The sequence below is a fragment of the Equus przewalskii genome, chromosome 14, assembly GCF_037783145.1.
Source record: "Equus przewalskii isolate Varuska chromosome 14, EquPr2, whole genome shotgun sequence".
NCBI classification, from domain to species: domain Eukaryota; kingdom Metazoa; phylum Chordata; class Mammalia; order Perissodactyla; family Equidae; genus Equus; species Equus przewalskii.
In genome coordinates this window covers 58,713,254-58,733,052 of record NC_091844.1, presented here as the reverse complement: position 1 = coordinate 58,733,052, position 19,799 = coordinate 58,713,254, and the positions used below count along the sequence as shown (strand labels likewise).

Below are 19,799 nucleotides of genomic sequence, written 5' to 3'. Positions count from 1 at the left end.
ACTTATTGAAAGATAGCACTTATACTGGATAGCTCCTCTTAGGCCTCAATAAATATCTTTTGGCTCTGAATACAAAGTCTGTTGTACGAAAGAGAATTTCTAAGCAAATAATAGTGTAAACAATATGAAAAGAAGCAATTTTCCAACTTATAACAAACTGCTTTCAAGCACATTCAAGGAAAATGGGTAAACCCTGAGTGGCTTGCCTGCCTCTGTGAGACAGGTGTTTTGATAAGCTAATTACATATTATCTCTAGTAAAGGAGGACCAATTCTAAGCCGGGCTGTGTTAACTAGTTGCCGTAAAAAAATAATAGTACTGTATACTATTTCCGTACACCATTATACTGAGTACTTCTTCTCTAAGAACACATAACCAATTCTTTTCACTAAGCATCAATCCAAATCAGGGAGATTTTATTGTACAGAGCACTTTTATTCCTGCTGATTCTTTTGAAATCAGTTTCACCCACATAAATTTCTGTCTGTGATTGTGTGTTAAATTAAGATCACATTCCCAGATTCAATTTGAATGTGAAAGCTACTTAATTCAATTCAACAAATATTTCAGTATTTCCTAATTTCCTAATAGGAAGTGTTGGAAAATTTTTAACATATTACTGTTGTTAAATATTGATGATAATATTAGTTTAGGAAGGGCGAGTTAGTTCTTAAACCTTTTACAGCAGCTTTCAAAATTTATCTGCATTTCCTAGATTCGGTATTTTCAGGGAAGCATTAAAAAAGTAGTTCACTTTTTATCTTATTTTCTTCTCCATTTTAGTTTCACTTTTAAGTAATTGTCACCATTTTAGCTTAGATGTGAAACCTTAAAACAAGAAAAACAAGTTTAGACCTTTTGTACACATATTGATTTTTAATGTAAAGAAATAGTCTGTAGCTACAAACACTAGTCTTTTAATATGTATTTATGTATGTGGTGTATATTTATATACTATAGGTCAATCCAAACAGCTATGTTCAACTTTCTTTTCTTTTTTGAACATTTCATAATCTTCTATTCCCTTTTAGAATGCTGTTAAGAAATTCTGGGAAGGAAAAAGTTTTAGCAGCATGTTTGTAATTCTTTCACATTGTATAAAGAAATTAACTTCTCATTAGCCAGGTCCTGGACTACAATCAGCACTAAAGTATGGCGGGGAGCGGGGGGGAGCAACTGTTAAAGAATGCCAGTACTTTGACCAATTTCAAAGAATGAAACTAGGAAGAGGAAAAATGTAAAGCAAGAGTGCCCCACTGATACAAAAATTACCCAAATGGGTGTTTTAGGAGAGTAAAACAACTGGGAAGAGTGAGGCTTTCTGAGGAATATCTGATTGCATTCAAAGATGTGAAACTGTAAAATCATCAAGCCCTAAACTAATCAATTGTGTTGTTCCTTCTCTGAGGAAAGAATACTAACGAAAGGGACTTGATCAGCTTGGTGTCTTAACCAGAGAGAGCTAAACTAGCTTACACTTAGAGTTTAGCAGTTTATGCAGCACTATCTTGGAAGGAGAGAACCTGTGTTAATAACCAGCTCTCGGCTGTACTTAGAGAAATATCATTCAAGACACTGAGTTCCCTGAAAATGACTATCTTCTACTGTAAATTAATAAAAATGATTTTAGTTAATAAATCCTTTTCTTAGGAGAAGTGTTATAGTATAGGGATTAAGAGCATAAGCTCATGGAGTGTGACAGAGTTGGGGTTGAAACTTGGCTCCACGATTTAATTAATAGCTGCTGGCCCTTGACTGAGTTTTTAATCTCCTGCTACTTCAGCTTCCTCATCTGCAAAATGAGGTTTAATAATAGTACCTATCTCAGAGAGTTGTTCTTAGGATTAGATAAGGCAAATGAAGTAACATTGCACAGTGTCTAGCACATACTGAGTGTTCGGTAAATGTTTCCTCGTGGTAGTAGTAGTAGTACTACTTTTGTCAGTTGCTAAAAATTTGATATGATCTGGGTACATTGACAAAATTGAAGTTTTTGTTCTGCAAAGCTAGGGACAAGACACTGGAACATGGTGACTAGTTTTAAATGGCCTTGTTTTTTGTGGGGTTTTTTTGGTGAGGAAGATTGGCCCTGAGCTAACATCTGTGCCCATCATCCTCTGTTTTGTATGTGGGATGCCACCACAGCATGGCTTGATGAGTGTGTAGGTCCGTGCCTGGGATCTGGGCCTGCAAATCCTGGGCTGTCAAAGTGGAACGCACTGAACTTAACCACTGTGCCAGTGGGCCGGCCCCTTAAGTGGCCATTTTTAAGACATCTTTGTCTCTTCATTCATTGACTTCGGTAAGGGAAATTGTCACTTTTCTTCTTTGATCCAATCTATAGAGAGAAAAACAATCTGACACATGTAAGATGCAACAACTCAGAAAAATAAATTTTCTTCATGAAAGGTAAATCCTCAGGAATCCCGAAATCAGATGCTGAAACCTTCTTAAGGGTTCTATCCAAAGGTATTTTGCCTGTGGGATGAGGAGTTCGCGAGCAGCGGGGAAGTTGCCACTTTTTATTACAATATTTAGTCTTTTTTTTTTTTTAAAGATTTGCACCTGAGCTAACTGTTGCCAATCTTTTTTATTTTTTTTCTCTGCTTTTTCTTCCCAAATCCCCACAGTACATAGTTGCATATTTTAGTTGAGGGTCCTTCTAGTTGTGGCATATAGGATGCCACCTCAGCATGGCTTGATGAGCGGTGCCATGTCCACGCCCAGGATCCAACCCGGGAAACCCTGGGCTGCTGAAGCGGAGCGTGCAAGCTTAACCACTCGGCCATGTGGCCGGCCCTGATGTTTAGTCTTTAAAGCTAATTTCTGTAAGATTACATACACTTTTTTTAAAAAAAGCAAATCAAAAATCTATTCCAAAAGCCAATGATAAATGGATACATACACTACAACTCTCAAATAGATAATTAAGTTTAGACTACATATGAAAGAACTGGCTTGAAATTCAGGGATAGGAAGAATTTTCTTAGATCTCCCCATTAGTGTCCCCACCTCGTTTTTCCAGTGAGACTGAGACCTAGATTTGCAGCGTGGTGAGCACAATCGTTCCTAAATCCTGCCACGGGGACTGTCAGTCTGAACCTCGACAAAAATTCCTCCAATCCCAGAAAGATAGCAACTATTGCCAACCACTCTTTCTTGGGAAGAACCATCCTTTGTTGAATAAATACATCTTTCTGTGATATATCTGTGAATATATCTTTCTTACTTTTTTCTGTTAAAATGCTCCTCTGCCCATCTTTTAAAAGGATGCTAAGAGTAATTGTTTTTAATTTTATATGTTTTCTCGATAGAGAAAGTTTTGTTCCCTCCATCCCCCAATTTTTTCAGATCTATCTGGTTCCCAAAATCCAAAAGTCTGGAATCTCTAGTAAAGAACAAAGCATGAGTTTATCCAATAAAAAACAGAAATAAGGGGCTGGCCTGGTGGTGCAGCGGTTAAGTGCACCTGTTCCACTTTGGCAGCCTGGGGTTCACTGGTTCATCCCGGATGTGGACTGGCACGGCTTGGCAGGCATCCTACATATAAAGTAGAGGAAGATGGGTGTGGCTGTTAGCTCAGGGCCAGTCTTCCTCAGCAAAAAGAGGAGGATTGGCAGCAGTTAGCTCAGGGCTAATCTTCCTCAAAAAAAAAAAGAAAGAAAGAAAGAAAAACAGAAAACAGTTAAGAAACACCCCCCCAGCAAAAAATGAAGAAAAAATGTCTATCCTTAACTAAAAATGGAAATTAAAATAACATGCTGTTTCTGTCAGGAGTGCAGTGAAATAGGCACCTAGGCTCACTAATATGAATGTGAAATAATACAATATGTTTGAGGGTCAATTTGGCAATATGTTTTAAAATTATTAAATTGTATGTAAACTTTGGCCCAGCAATTCTACTTCCTGGAATTTATGCTAGGAGATAATCATAGATGCCCATAAAGATTTACGTACAAAAATGTTTGTAGAATCTTATTTATAATGTCAAAAAAATGGAAATAGCTTGGAAAAATCAAACATAAAGGGATTGGTTAAATATGTAATGGCACATAAATTGGTTATATATATTATGGCCATTAAAAACCACAATCGTAGAACAATTTTTAATGTCAGAAAAATGTTAATGGTATATAGTGAAGTAAGAAAAGCAGATTTCAAAATGATATGCATGCACAAAATTATTCGCTTTGTAAAGATAAATAGTATCAATAAAAGTAATTGGTTTTCTTTTTTTGCTTTTCTGTATTTTACAATTTCCTATAATCATTTTTTTTTTTTAAATGGGAGGCTTGGAGACAGAGGAGTTCCAAGTTTGAACTGAGAAGTCACTGTTTAGTAGCTGTGGAAATGGAACATGTTACTATACTTGCCATTTCAGGTTCTAGGTTTCTCAGGAGAAAATGGAGGTTGTAATGATGCTGGGTGGGTGGTATTATGAGTGTAGCTTACATGCGTTTTGGTTATTTTTAAATTTTTTTCTGTTAGGACCTGTATTACTTATAATAAAAAAGCTAAATGTAATCTTAAATATAAATAAATAAATAAAAATATTTTAAGTGGAAGTAGTAACGGGGGACTTAAACAGGACAGTTAATATAGGAAGACTCCAGCGTTAATATATATACTCCCAAACTGTTAACTGCAGGTGCCCCTGGGAAGTGGGGTTGGGTTAAGATAGGGAGGAGCTTTCGTGTTTTAACTGTCTAGTCTTCTGTACTGTTTGAAGGTTTTGTGATTTTTTTAAACAAATATAGTACTTTGTAAGAATGCTTAAACATTATAATGTGCTCTTCTCCCACACTCTCTGTCCCTTTCACTCAACTTTATTTTCCTGCATAGTTCTTCTTACCTTCTGACCTCTTCATTTATTTCATGAGAGTCTCTCACAGTGTGAGATCCACAAGGGCAGAGACTTTATTTTACTCACTGATACATTCCTACTGCCTGGCATTGTGCTTGGCCTATACTAGGTTCTCAATAATATTTGTGGAATTAATGAATTCTACTAAGAAACTATTTCAGCCACTTCACTTGGTTGTTGCTCAATTAATATTTGTGAATGATTTCCCCAAGGTTAGACAGCTGTTTATTGTCCACATCTGACCCTCTGATCTCCCAGTCCAGAGAGGTTTCTTTGGCACCAATTGTTTGGGCTTTTTAACAACTCTTTGAGAGTTGTAGTGAGACATCTGTTTTATGTTATAAAAATGTGCCTGTGAACCTGCAGGTATACAACCATTTTCCAGTGGGACACTGTTGGTATTTGAAACAACATCAAAAGCCCCACTTTATCTTTGAGTTTTTCTATCTGATTACATACCATGTTTGTGTTTTATGCACAAACAGTCCCTAGTCCCTCTTCCTGCTTCCTCCTCCCGTCCAATGCAGCAGGTTGGCGTGTTCTCACACAGATAAGTGAATTACTGCAAAGTTAACATTCCTGTGATGGAGATCAGTTTGCCAAGTTGGTCTTCCTAGGTGTAAAGAATAAAATTATTTTCCTGAATTTTGGTGGTTACACTTATTCTGGCACAATATTGGAAGGTACCTGATTTTTGGTCACCTTAGATTTCAGAGAGGCAGTGTTGCTACAGTTAAATGTCTTCGAATGAGGTGCTAATGAGGTCCAAGTTTTGTTTCCCATAGGAGCCTTCGATCTTCCATGAAAGGAAAACTTTGAACATCTATCTATATTTACTTGGGAGTCCTAGGAGGAGAGTAGAAATTATTCAACACTCTTTACACTGCCTAATCTAGAATGGTGGTAAGGATATGTGTACTTCCTTTCATCTTTTCTTCCTCAAAAGCTTGTATTATGCGCTTAATAATTATAAGCTACTATGCTTAAAAACCAGTACAAAAAGATAACAAATGTATGGACCTTGCCCTCAATCCCAGTAGGATACAAACACATAAAATATATATATATATATATATATATTTTAAAACGAAATTGATTTGGGTTCCATTATTTCAGATTTAATAACACTCTCACTACTTTTCTATTAATCTTTCTGTTCTTTCTTACCCTGAGTTTTGCTCAGAGTCCTAGTCTAGCACAAATCATTTCCCACTTTTTTGTTTCCTGCCCCCAGTGCTGTGAAATTCCAAAGCTGCTATTTCTGATAGTATATTTATCATTGCATAATTTCTCTAGTTTTCTTCCATCTGGTTCCTTTGTAACTAGTCGTTGGTTTGTATAGGTCCTGGTCAATCTATCATCTCTTAAATTGTCTTGAAGCACATTTGCCTATATTTTCTGTCTGATAGTAGGTCCCCTCAGCCCCACCAATGGAAAGACAAGCTGGTTAAATCTTGTGGGAAGGTTTCCTAGGATCTTGTGGCTCCTGATTTTATCCCAAAGCTCCACTGTTCCTGCGGTCTTTCAAAAGATGATTTTTCCAACGAGAGCCTCCCTCTCTTCTCTTCTTTAGGCATCCTGGAAAAGTAGTATTTCATGTTCACCTCTTGTTTTTTTCTTTCTTTAATGAAGCATATTTATAGCCTACACACACACACACAAAATTTTAGAATCTATAAAATCGTATTCTTCCAAAATATTCCTTAACTTTTCACTAATTCAGATATAACATTTCTAGTTAGTATATAATTTTGAAATATTATTGAATATGGTGGACCACAAGATAGCTCTTTCTTTGGAAAAACAGTCCCAAGCCAATTGTGTGGAGGAGTACTACTCATTATGAATGTTCCATGAATGTTTTTTAAAAATCGCATTCACTTTTACATCCTCCCAGTTACTACCTATTTGTGACTGGGTCTATTTTCTTTAAAAATCTTGTAATTTATTGGCATTTTAATTTATTTTTTGATAAATTTGCAAACAATTTTACTTCATATCTACGATGATTTCCTTTTTTTTTAAATTTTTATTTCTAATACCCATGTAGAACCACACAAGGAATATGTAATATTTCATTCACTTGGGATGGAAATCATCTTAATGCAATTTATTTAAAATAATTTAAATGTCAACTTTCTATAATCTTTTCTACAAGCAAAAAGTTGTATATAATTTCACAAAAGTACTAACTCAGGACATATTTTGAGGGTATATCATTGAAGTTTATACTCTGTATTGCTTACACATTAGATATATTTCCTTTAAATGAAACTTTATGAAGGACAGTCAAGGAAAAGTTATTTTATACCTTAAAGCATCTTGGAATGTGGAAAGATGGAGGAGCTATAGGAAGAGTGTTCATAACTAATTAGCATCCTATTCCTGTTGACAAAGCAAAATGCACACAAAGTAATTGTTGAAGTAAAGTAGCATTTGAAAGAAAGATACAGTGGTTGGCTGGCTATTCCTGCAGTTAGTGGTGTGGAGTGATTCCCCACAGTCCAGGATCACTATCGCAGCCTGTGTTTACAGCCATATTCCAATAAGAATATATTCACGGTGAATTGGAAAAAGCATTGAGTTGGGAAGTCAGGCAACATACATTCTCATCTTTATTATTAAGTAATCATATGATCTTAGATATGTCACAGACTTTCTGGGCCTCATTTTTCTCAAGTATCAAAAGAGGGCTCTAGATCCCAATTATCTTACTAAATGTTAGTATTCACTGAGTACTTACTATGTGCCAGACACTGTATGAAGTGTTTTACATATATTAACTCATTTTTTCACTCTACGAATACAAGCAAACTGTTCATTTTTGGACAAACCTCTGCCCCTTTCCTTATGCCATTCTTAGCCCTATAATATTAATATTCCTTAATTGTTTCTATGAGTTGCTCTACCTATGAAAGTCCTACGCATAATTAAATCTTAGCTTAAATATATTACTTCATAGAATTAGAGAAGTAAAGTGATTTTCCTGAGGTCGTCCTCCTACCTCTTTGATGAATAAAGTGTGAGGTAATGAAAAGAAAAATCACCTGGGACTCAGAAGACTTGAAATTGAATCCTGTCTCTGAAATTCGCTACTTGGTTTTAGAAAAATCACTGAGATGTTTTAGACATTCATTGTCTCACTTATATTCATTCATGTATCATACATTCAAGTGTACTTTCAGAATGATTCACAGCTAATAATCATAATCCAATTCAAAATTTTTAATGATTTTGGACAGCAGTGTTGCATGTTTTTCCTTGCTTTGCTCAATTATTCCACTGAGTTATATAGATAAGATGATCAATTATCCACGTAATATTAAATTGAGAATGTAAAAACTTTTTTAAATTATAAAAAAATTTATGTTTATTGTAGAAAATGGAAAATATAGAAGAGCACAATGAAAAAAGCAATAATCCTACATGATTTAACTTTCCAGATAAAACATTGTCGTTTTCAGTGCTATAGCCCAGGCATCTTAGAACAGTGCCAGGCACAAAGCAGATGCTCAATAAATGTCAAATGACTTTTTTAAGAAAAAGAAGTTAGCTCATACTGCACAGTATAGTGCAGTGACTATGACTATGATCTCTGAAGTCCAGCCTCCGGGGTTTGAATCAGTAGACTGAGTAAAGCGGACTGCCCTCCCTAATGTGGGTGGGCCTCACAACCTATTGAATCTATTGAAGACCTGAATGGAACAAAAAGGCTGAGCAAGAGAGCATTCCTCCTGCCTGGCTGCGTGAGCCAGAACATTACTCTTTTCCTGCCTTAGGACTCTGAACTTTTCTTGCGTTTCAAGCATGCTGGCTTTCAGATGGGAATTTATACCATCGGCTCTCCTGGGTCTCCAGCTTGCCTATTACAGATCTTGGGACTTAGCCTCCAGTACTGTGTGAGCCAGTTGCTTATTTTATATATTATTTTATATATATGTGGTATTGTTCTGTTTCTTTGGAGAACCCTGACTAATACAGTGCATTACACCATAAACAATTTTCCAAGTCATTAAATATTCTACATTATAATTTTTGCATAGTATTGCACTGTATCAATCTCCTCTGTTGTAAGAAATTTTAAATTGTTTTCATTTTTTATATTATAAATAATGCTGAAGTATATGTAACTTGTATAGATATTTATGCACATCCCTGATTGTTTCTTTAGAATAATTCCATAAGTGAAATTGCTGGGTCAAAGAGTATAAAAAATGTAAAAGACTGTTAAAACATGTTGCCAAATAGCTCTCCAAAGTGGTTGCAGCCATTTATACACCCACCAACAAGTGTACAAGGGTATTTGGTTCTCTGCACCTTTATTAAGACTGGATGAATTCTTTTTATTTTTTTTAAGATTGGCGCCTGAGCTAACATCTGTTGCCAATCTTCTTTTTTTTTTCCCTCCTTCTTCTCCCTAAAGCCCCCCAGTACGTAGTTGTAGATTCTAACTGTAGATCCTTCTGCTTGTGGCATGTGGGACACCACCTCAGCATGGCCTGACCAGCGGTGTCATGTTCATGTCCAGGATCCAAACCCGTGAAACCCTGGGCTGCCAAACGGAGCATGTGAACTTAACCACTTGACCGTGGGGCTGGCCCGGGATGAATTCTTTTAATCTGCCAAATTTTATTTCTAAAGTGGGTATATTATTTTTTATTTATATTTTATTAATTTACAGGGAGATTCAGTATTATGCTTATTGGCAATTTGTTTATGTCCTTTACTGATTTTTCTGTTGGAGTATTTCTTCTATCTTATTGATTCTTAGGAACTCTTACTATATTAAGGACATCAATTCCTTTTTTCATGTTACATTTTCCTGACTCTTATTATTTTAACAGTTAAATGACTACTTCATCTTGAATTTGTCTTAGTACATATAAAATGAAAACTGTCATAGCCATTTGGTAAATGTTAATTTAGTTTAATGACTAAGTGCCAGTCATGGTACTCAGTGATGAAGACAGATATAAAAGATGCAGAAGAAAGACATTTAAAAATATATATATAGCAAGTGCTGTGATAGAGATAAATACAAGGCATCATGGGATGCCACAGAGGATGTTCACTTATCTTAGACTGAAAGAAGAGATCAAGAGACCCTCACATCTTCTACATCGAGGCTCAAATGTCACCTTATCAGGGGGCCTTCTCTGACTCCTCTACATAAAATAGCAAGTACCACACACCCCATCACTCTCTAAATTCCTTATTCTGTCTTAACCTATTTTATTCTTCTTCATACCATATATCAACAGCTGACATGTTACTTATTCATTTATTTATTCTCTCTCTCCCCTCATCACAATGTCCCTCCCCTACCATAATGTCTCTCCCCTAGGAAAATTCCATGGGAGCAGGGTCTTTGTTTTGTTCACTGCTGTATCCCCGGCACCAAGGATAGTGCTCAGCATTAGAAGGAGCTCAAGTAAGTATGTATTGAATGAATGATAGGAAGGAAGGCTCTTCTATGTTAGTGGAAGAGGTTTTTCTCATCTTATCTACTGCTACTTTTCCCTTCACCTGTGCTCTGTGCTTCCCCCCTGCCTACTTTTGATTGAATTGTTCCTTTCTATATCTTCAACTTCTCTCTCCCTACCTCACTGAAGCCCCCTAACTGACTGATCTTTCGGGCTCAGTATTAGCCCTCCCTGATCCATTCTCACTAGATTGATCGTTCCAAATGTAGACTAGCAGACAGAGGTAAAGAAGACATTTCAGACAGAATTTTTTTTCTTGAAGCTGAACATCTTCACTATTTTTTTTAATTGAGTTCATAATAGTTTACATAAATGTGACATTTCAGTTGTACATTATTTCTTTTTCTTTTTTTTTTTTTTTTTTGAGGAAGATGAGCCCTGAGCTAACATCTGCTGCCAATCCTCCTCTTTGTGCTGAGGAAGACTGGCCCTGAGCTAACATCCGTGCCCATCTTCCTCTACTTTATAAATATGTGGGACGCCTGCCACAGCATGGCTTGCCAAGCGGTGCATAGGTTTGCACCCAGGTTCGAACCTGCAAACCCTGGGCCCCTGAAGTGGAACATGGGAACTTAACCACAGTGCCACCAGGCAGGCCCCAGTTGTGCATTATTTCTTGACTGTCCCCACATAAGTGCTCTCCTTCACCCCCTGTGCCCATTCCCTACCACCTTCCTTTGGTAAACACTGTACTGTTTTATTCAGACAGAATATTTTAAGTAAAAGAATGATAGCAGTGTGACTCCACCTCGATCACCAGAAGCTTTGGAACTCCTACACAAAGCAGTCTGCACACCAAGCCTCATTTAAAACAATTCAGTAAGCACCTGCTATATGCCAGGCTGTGGGGGGTGGGTGGGTATAGAATAATATATTGAGTATTTACTATGTATGCCAGATACTGTCCTAACTGCTTTATACCTAATTCTCCAAACCACTCTTTGGTAGAAGGACTGTTAGTCCCTATTTGCAGATGAGGGAACAGAGGCACAGTAAAGCCAGGCACGCAGCAGAATCAGGATTCAAACTAAGCAATCTAACTTCACAATCTGTGCATTTTACCGTAGTATAACGTTAGTGATAAGTCTTGTTAAAGAATTATGCTCAGGGTGATCTGGAGGACAAGAGAGAGGCACCTCATTCAGCAAAATAGAACTGACAGGGAACGGTCACTGATGGATATGGGAGGAGGGAAAACAAGAGATCTAGGGTGGGTGATGGTACCACTCATCTAGATAGGGAATACAAGAGTAGAAGGAGGAGGAGACAGTTTTAGGGGTTGATAAATAATATCCCTTTTCCTCTCCTGAGCTCAGAACCAATGAGATATAGATGCAAGAGTCAGGCAGAAGAAGACCAAAACATGACCTTTTTGATTACGTTAATAGTTACTGTGACTTCAGATGTGCTGCCAAGTGGGCTCACTAATGCTCACTCCTTAATTAAACAGATTTACTCACTTGGTCCCAGACGCAGCTGGAGAGCAGAAAACAAACTCTCCTGTTTTTTTGGTTTCAGGCTTTGGATAGGTTGGTTCCAAACGAAGGAATTCAGAAGGCATAAAGCTACACTTTCCCAGGTCCTTCTATCACCCCTCAGTCAGAAGTCAGCCCACCGGCCAGGAGTATCCTGCTAGAAAAAAGTCCCCTTATGGGAACATTAAGAATGGGGAATAAAGGGGGTGGAGGAAGTAGAGAAGTTAGTAAAAGAGTACAAACTTTCAATTATAAGATGAATAAGGTCTAAGGATCTAATGTATAACATGGTGACTATAGTTGATAAGACTGTATTGTATAATTAAAATTTGCTAAGAGAGTAGAACTTAAATGTTCTCACACCCTCCAAAATCATCATGTTGTACACTTTAAATATCTTACAATTTTGTCAATTGAGAAAATTTGAAAATTGAGGAAAAAAAGAATAGGGAATAAGTCCCCCCACCAACATCTCTGAAAATGTATATTATTGACTATACAAGTATTAATCCTTGAGCTAGGTAAAAAATAGAAGCCCAATCCTAAAAATATTGTAGAACAATATACAAGTAAATCTTGGTACAGAGAATTCATTATGGTTATGTCTTTATATGCTCTTTGGGAGTAGCAAACCTAGCAATCATGGGGCAGAAGGATGAGTTTACTACTTGCTTTCAAGAAATTCCTATAAATACGTTATGGGCACCTGAATTCATTTAGCAACCATTTATTAATGCCTGCTTTGTTCAAGGGAGTGTGCTAGAACTGGGATATAATGCTGGATAAAACATAAATAATGCCTTGAAGCTCCCAGGCTAGTGATGAAAGCAGGTGTATAAATAATTACAATGCAGTGAGATAAACACTAATAGAGATATATACAGAATGCTGTTAGAGTGATTATGCTGACAGACTTAGGTAAGTTTTCAGAAAAAGTAAAATTTGGGCTGTCTTGGATGGAGAATAGGGATTTTTTTGGAATATAATTTAAAAGCATTAAGCCAAAGCATTCAACCCATTGTCCTTGGGTTGAATCTGGCTCTCATCTAGGTTTCTCCAGCAAACCTTAATCTAGTCACTACTATTGCAGCCCCAAGGACCGTTTCCCTCCTCATGGGTGCATGGCTTTCCACCTCAGAACTGAGCCTTTTCTATAAATGTGTAGTTAACTTAGCTTTTCAATGGATGGTGATCATGGTTGCTAATACCCTGAAACGAAACTAAACTCTAAGATGTAAAAATGAGCAATTTAACTAAAATAATACCTCTGAGGCTCTCCTTCTCTCCAACCTTTTTTTCTCACATATAACATATTTTTACTCAGTTTTCTCTCTCCTGTGTAAAAATCTGCATCTCTTCTGCATTTCTCTCTTTCTTCTCCTTTGATTATTCTCCTCTGCTTTACCTCCCTCTCCTGTCTTTTAAATTATCAAAATATAGATTTAAAGTACATTTTACAGTATATTTGTAATTATTATAAAGCATTGTAATAATTACTAAAGTGTGTGTTTTTTCTACTTTTAAAAATAGATAAATTGAACCTATTGTGGTGTTATGAATAAATTAAGTAGCTTGCTATTTGTAACTGGTTTTCCATTGTGCCCACCTCTACCCCACTTTCCAACTAAACCACTATAGTAATGCTGTGATAACAACTGTTACATTTAAATTTTTTTTCCTAACTGCAACAATGCTAGGAAATCTTTCTAGTTTCCATAGCACTTTCCATATCCAAAGTCCTATACAAGTAACCATAATATTTCTTCAAGTCCTAGTTTTCTATAAAAATATATGCAAGTGCAGCGGTGGTACTAAGAATAGCATGGAATGGATTTTTCATTCTCATAATCTTTATTCTTTGTCCTGGACAATTCACCCCTTCCTTAGTCTTAACTCAAGATCTATACAAATACATTCCCCTTTCCAGCCAGATTCTTGCCCCCAAGGCCTTCCTATGGAGAAGCTTTACAGCTACCACAGTACAGTTCTACAACATAAACCTGTAAAAGCACGATCTTATGAAAATGATAGATTGGAGGGATGGTTACAAAATAACTCTTCCGTTTACAAAGGATTTACTTCACATTGTTTTAAAAGAGCATGTTGTCTTTAGTATGTTCCAAATGATTTGAATTTTTCAGAAGTACATCTTCCAGGTAAATAAAATTATCTTTTTTTCCCTTTATCTGACATAGATGAGAATATCCTAATGCTGCACCTCACAGCTATTAGTTTGTTTGCCTCCAATACAACAGCAACACCTCAGGCTGTGGAAGAAGCGACCCCAGTCAGGAGAGCAGGAGCTACCTTCATTGCAGACACATCACTCCACTTCAGATATTTCCCACCTCTAAATTGGAGAAGGAAATATGTCATTCACTCTAAGTAAAAGAGAAAACGATAAGGAGGATGACGTGACATCATTTACTCTAATTAAGGGAGAGAATGATAAGGAGGAAAAGTTTGAAGACGCCTATGAATTTATCCCTGTGGCAACAACAATGAATCTAGTATCTTCCCTGGAAGAATGCACAACTGGACTGTATTTATTTCTGAATAACAGATTCTCAGACGCCATAAATCTCATTCATCCATGGTCAAAAAACAGCATATACCATGCTCTACTTTATAGTATCCTTACGGTTGTCAAGGGCATCTTGACTTTTGATCCAGAGGATATACAGAATGGAACGACTGCTGCCCAAGAAGCTTTGAAAACCTGTCACAGTTTCCGAAGAAAATCCAGAATGATAAGTTTTTCTCATCTAGTAAGTAAACAGGGAATAAAGGCAATCAGAGAAGAGGAATTGCATGCAGAAGTCTGCTATGCTGAGTGTTTGATCTTGAAAGCCACTATAACATTTATACAGGAGGACAGTGTGCTTAATTTTCTTAAAAGTGGGATCAGCGTTGGGTCAAGTTATCAAATATACAAAGACTGTCAACAAGTATTAACACATTTACCTAACCACCAAAGCAAAACCCACAGACATCTGGTTGGAGGAATAAAATTTGGACTTGGAGCATTCAATTTGATATTATCACTTGTGCCACCAAAGACACTCAAAATACTCAATATGGTCGGATATTCTGGTGATAGAGAGTTAGGCTTGACTTTGCTTAATGAGAGTGCATCTGAATCCCATTTAAATAATATCTTAAGTCTGTTGACTCTACTCTTTTATTACAGTTATATCCATGTAGCTTTTGGTGTTGAAAAGGGTCACAGTTCTGCTATAGAAGATCTCTTTCTAATCTACCTTCAGAAATTTCCAAAGTGTGTCATACTTAAATTTTTTCAGGCACGTTTTAGTATGCTGAAAGGAAATTTTGAAAATGCACAATTAGCTTTAGAGGAGTGCATTTTTCTCCAGAATGAATGGAAGCAGATTCATCACCTCTGTTACTGGGAACTCATGTGGTGTCACATTTTTCTGCAGGATTGGAAGCACGCTTACTACTATGCCGATCTACTGTTTCACCACAGCAGGTGGTCCAAGACAATGTATTTGTACAGTAAAGCTGTACTACTGGCCTTGTTTCCGTCTGATTTTGTGAAATCGCTAGGTGAGGATATGAACTCTCTCTTCATAAAAGTGGATAGCCTGAAAGCCAAAATTTTAGGAACTTCTGTGCCAATTGAAAAGTTTGTTGCTGAGAAGGGCCAGCGCTATGGTACTACCACAGGCTGGTTTACAGCACAGCCCCTTCTGGAATTCATTTATGCCTGGAGTGGTTTCCGAATCATGAGCAAAAAACTAGGCCTTATCAAAAGCTGGCTTTCAATAATTGACAAAGGCGAAGAACTTTTACGAGAACATCCAAATAAAGAGTATGGCACAGATGACATAAGTTTCTTAAATTTACTGAAAGGTCTATGTCTGAAACACTTAGGCAGATATTCCATGGCTGAGGAGTACTTTAATCGTGTCATTCAAAAGGAAAAATTGTTAAAATATGACCACTATTTGGTGCCATATACTTACTATGAACTGGGAGTTCTATACTATCTAAAAGGAGATCATGCCAATGCGACAAAAAGCCTGGACAACATAAAAAACTACAAAGACTATTCCATGGAAGCCCGATTACAGTTTAGGGCTCACATAGCCCTTGAACAAATAGCTAAAGAAAAGTGATTTAGACACAAAGTGTGGTTTTGTTTATTATGAATGAAGTATCTACAGTCAGCAAGGTAATTAACAGGTAGGAAAATCATTTCATTGTGGAAGAAATCCAAGAAGAGGCGGCTGCTAAGAATCTGACCAGTAACAAGTAAGAAAGGAATTGGCCATTACTTTTCCCTCTTTCCTTCTGCATACATATAAAATGGAATGTCTTAGACTGGCAAATGGAGTGATGCACATTCTTGAAAAAGAAAAGGCAAATGATGTACATTATATACTCTCTTATATGTTATAAATTGATCAATTATGTTAGATAGCATTGTCAAAAACTCAAAAAATATTTTTTACCATCTCACTAGTATACAACTTGCAAATAAAATAGGGAAAGTAGCTACACTAGGAATCCCAGCCCCCTGTAAATGTTTTGATTTAATTGTTAAAAGAAAGAAAAAAAGACTTTAAGGTCTTACTGACATTTCAAAACAATGATACACTGAATAGCACAGACTGAATGGTTTTCCCTCACACACAATAATTTTTATTGGCTTTTTATACCAGAGAAGATATTTTCCCGCTGTGTGATCAGTAGTACATTTTACTTGTTTTCATTGGGAAGCTCAAAAAAGGGTCTATAATTTGCCACAGGATAGAGAAGAAAGGAGTCCTCCCCTTCACACACACACACACACACACACACACACCCCTTCTGAAGATAATTGGAGGCGGCCAAGGATGCACTGGGTAGAGAAAAAGACTAGGCTGGTGGAGGGAGAGTTTAGTTACCATAGCCTAGCTTAGTTGCTCTCCCTAACGTGCAATTCCTATTAAGACTTCAACATAATTAAACTGCTTGCATCTATCCTGTTGCGATTGTTAGTGGGCTAACCTGAGAGCAGCTGTAGGTAGGGGGCTCCATATTGTTTTGCCTGCCTTAGGGATAAAATCAGTACCTAATTTCCAGACCATTAAGTCTGGCTGAGTGTATCCTCCTTGCAGTCACTCTTGGAAACCGAAGTTCCTGGGAAAGTTTGGTTTGCTAAAACACAAGTGTAACACTTTCTCGTAATGCTTTGGCTGTGCAGACAACTAACTGAACCACAATGAGGAGCTAATATTTCAGATTTAGAAATGCTTACTTTGAAAAACATGCTCCTCATTAATTAAAAATAGACCTTTAGGTGAACAGTTGTGGTTGAGTTATTCTCCATTATTTAATCAGTATGGTATAGTAGTTAATTTAACCACTCTCGCCTGATTACCTGACTTTGTGTCCTAGCTCTGTCACTAACCAGCTATGTGGACTTGGGCCTCTGTGCCTCAGTTTCCTTAGCTATAAAATAGGTATAATAATAGTTCCTATCTCCTGGTTTTTGTGTGTTAATTAAGACAGAGTTAATACACATTTATTATTACTACTACTACTAGTAAGAATTATAACACATTGTTCTTCAGTGCAGAGGATTTAAATTATTTTCTTGGGAAGAAACAAAGGTCTCTTTGTTACCTGCTTTGCCAATCTAAAATTTGACCTGTTAACTTGCTTTTTCTATTCTTGTTTATCTTGGTCACTTATGAAATAAGTAACTCTCTGCCTAAATTATGGTTTTGTGTTTTGTCCCAGCTTCTTCCAATAAATAGCAATTTGTTAATTGGTTAAACAAACATATGTTGAATGCCTACTATATGCAGGCACTGAACAGGGTACTGAGGATATAAAGTGTGGTCCCTCTCCTGATGGCTCCATTAGGGAGATAAGTTACAAAAGGATTTTGTTGGGGTGGAGACACTTAAAACAGTTCCTTAAACAGACAGGAGTTTATTTGGTCCAAACAAAAGCAATCTGAAGTTAGGTGGCTCCTTTTACTTTTATTTTTCCGTTTGGCCTGTAGGCCTTCTCTTTCATGTCTTCTCACGGTGGAAAGAGGCCTCACCTCCAGGCCTTCTGTCAAAGCCATGCAGATTGGAAGAGGAATGGTTAAGGCACAGAAAAGGCTTTCTCCTTCTTAGCAAGCTTTGCCTTTTTACTTTGGAAGGAACAGCCTTCCTAGGGACTTCCATGTATATCTCATTGGCCAGAAATATTTATGTGGCCACTTCTACCTGCAAGGGAAGCTGAAGGTTGAGTTTTAGCTTTCAAACCTCATTAGGAGGTTGTGGGAAAGGATCATTAAATGAACCAACCTACAGTAACTGCCACAACACATAAGATACAAAATGGTATCGAGGGGCACAGTTGAAAAGGCGGCAAGGCAACAATGAGATCGGGAACCACCTGGGGAAGATTTTATGGGGGCTCTAACAGGAAATCTTGCAATTGGCATTTCCTTGGTGAAGTTGCCACCCACAGCAGAGGTTCTGGCCCTTAACTGGTCCAAGAGTTGACCAGACACCTTGAGGCTGATTCTCACTAGTCAAACTCACAAGAGACTAAGGTAGAATTTACCCTGCTGATTTATTTATTTATAGTGGGGACTACTCCATAGTTGCAAACTCAATTTCTTGTAGGGATCAAGCAGGTAATGTAAACATAAGAAGAAGCCAAATGTAGAACAATAAAAATGGTGGAAAATGAAGTTGTGAAGTTGTGAAGAAGAGACAGCAAACTTATCTAAATGCTTTCAAATTAAAAAAAAAAAAATGTAGGGGCCAGCCTGCTGGCACAGTGGTTAAGTGTGCACGTTCTGCTTCAGCAGTCCGGGGTTCGCCGATTCAGATCCTAGGTGTGGACATGGCACCGTTTGACAAGCCATGCTGTGGTAGGCGTCCCACATATAAAGTAGAGGAAGATGAGCACGGATGTGAGCTCAGGGCCAGTCTTCCTCAGCAAAAACAGGAGGATTGGGAGATGTTAGCTCAGGGCTAATCTTCCTCAAAAAAAAAATTTAACACTGTGCAGTCATTAAGCTAATCTGCCCATCCTGATATGACCTTTCGGCCCCTAATTTGTGACTTCTGGTCTATTCCTTTCTATTGACTAGAAAGTGTTCATGTTTCCATCTTAAGAACCATTTCTTCTGATAAACAGTGTACTCAGAAAACCAGCAGCAGAGTCACAGGCAGCATGGCAAGCATAGAATCAGAATGTAAAGAGACAGATAGTTTTAGGAATATCTATTCCAGGCCAGGGTGAGACTTAATGAAGCATTCATTCCCCACAATAAGCAGACATCTCTGGAAAGTCCCTGCCTTCCAGATTAAAAGTCTCCAAAAGACCCCTCCCAACCTTTTGCTTGCTGACCTTTCTTCTTCCGTGCCTTCTCCGCCAACCCTGGGTTACTGAATGTCCAAGTAGGCTACAATATAATTAAGTTTCCATTTACTAAAACTCAATCCCATTCCAGTCCTGCTTCCAGAGAATACAAACCAGCTCAGTGAGTTTGGAATTTCGGTCCTCCCCACATTCTTTGGTCACACAGATTATTTATGGTCTCTTTGTGCAAATGAATCAGATCTAATCACATCCATTTTATTTAACACTTAGGACTAGTTTATAAGAGCTTTGGGGGGCTACCTCACTCTTGCCTTCCTGTGCCATAAGCACAGATAAAGTGCTATTCAAGCATTTTTTATTCCATGAAGAAATTTTCTTATCTAATTTAGTAAATGTAATAACTATTGGAGGCTTGAGATCCTGAAAAAAACGAAGAAGAGGGGGTTAAGAATGAAGAAAAGAACAAAGAGAATTTCTGGTAAAGGCCCAGAGTCAAAGTTCTTCTCAACATGCCCTTGCCCCAATCCAATCAATCACTAAGTCCTGCTGATTTCTTCCTTGAGACATTTGTTGAAGCTATCCCTCTTCCCTTTTTCACTTCCACTGCTATCAACTTAGGCTAGGACTTTATTTCCTGTC

At 37.4% G+C, this 19,799-nt stretch overlaps 1 protein-coding gene across 36 annotated transcripts in view; it reads left to right on the top strand.

The window, feature by feature from the left end:
• GEMIN6 (gem nuclear organelle associated protein 6) overlaps nucleotides 1-19,799 on the top strand; it is a 37,013-nt gene that overhangs the window by 1,426 nt on the left and 15,788 nt on the right. For 5 of the 36 annotated variants that reach the window (XM_070572916.1, XM_070572911.1, XM_008523521.2 and 2 more), the window contains 3 exons: nucleotides 10,209-10,295; nucleotides 11,053-11,166; nucleotides 14,018-16,174. In XM_070572916.1, the coding sequence (XP_070429017.1) occupies nucleotides 14,192-15,961 (1,770 nt within the window). In that variant the 5' untranslated portion in view covers nucleotides 10,209-10,295; nucleotides 11,053-11,166; nucleotides 14,018-14,191 and the 3' untranslated portion in view covers nucleotides 15,962-16,174. Of the gene's footprint in view, nucleotides 1-10,208; nucleotides 10,296-11,052; nucleotides 11,167-14,017; nucleotides 16,175-19,799 lie in introns of those variants that run through there. The other 31 variants (XM_070572921.1, XM_070572923.1, XM_008523520.2 and 28 more) reach the window with 9 other exon arrangements.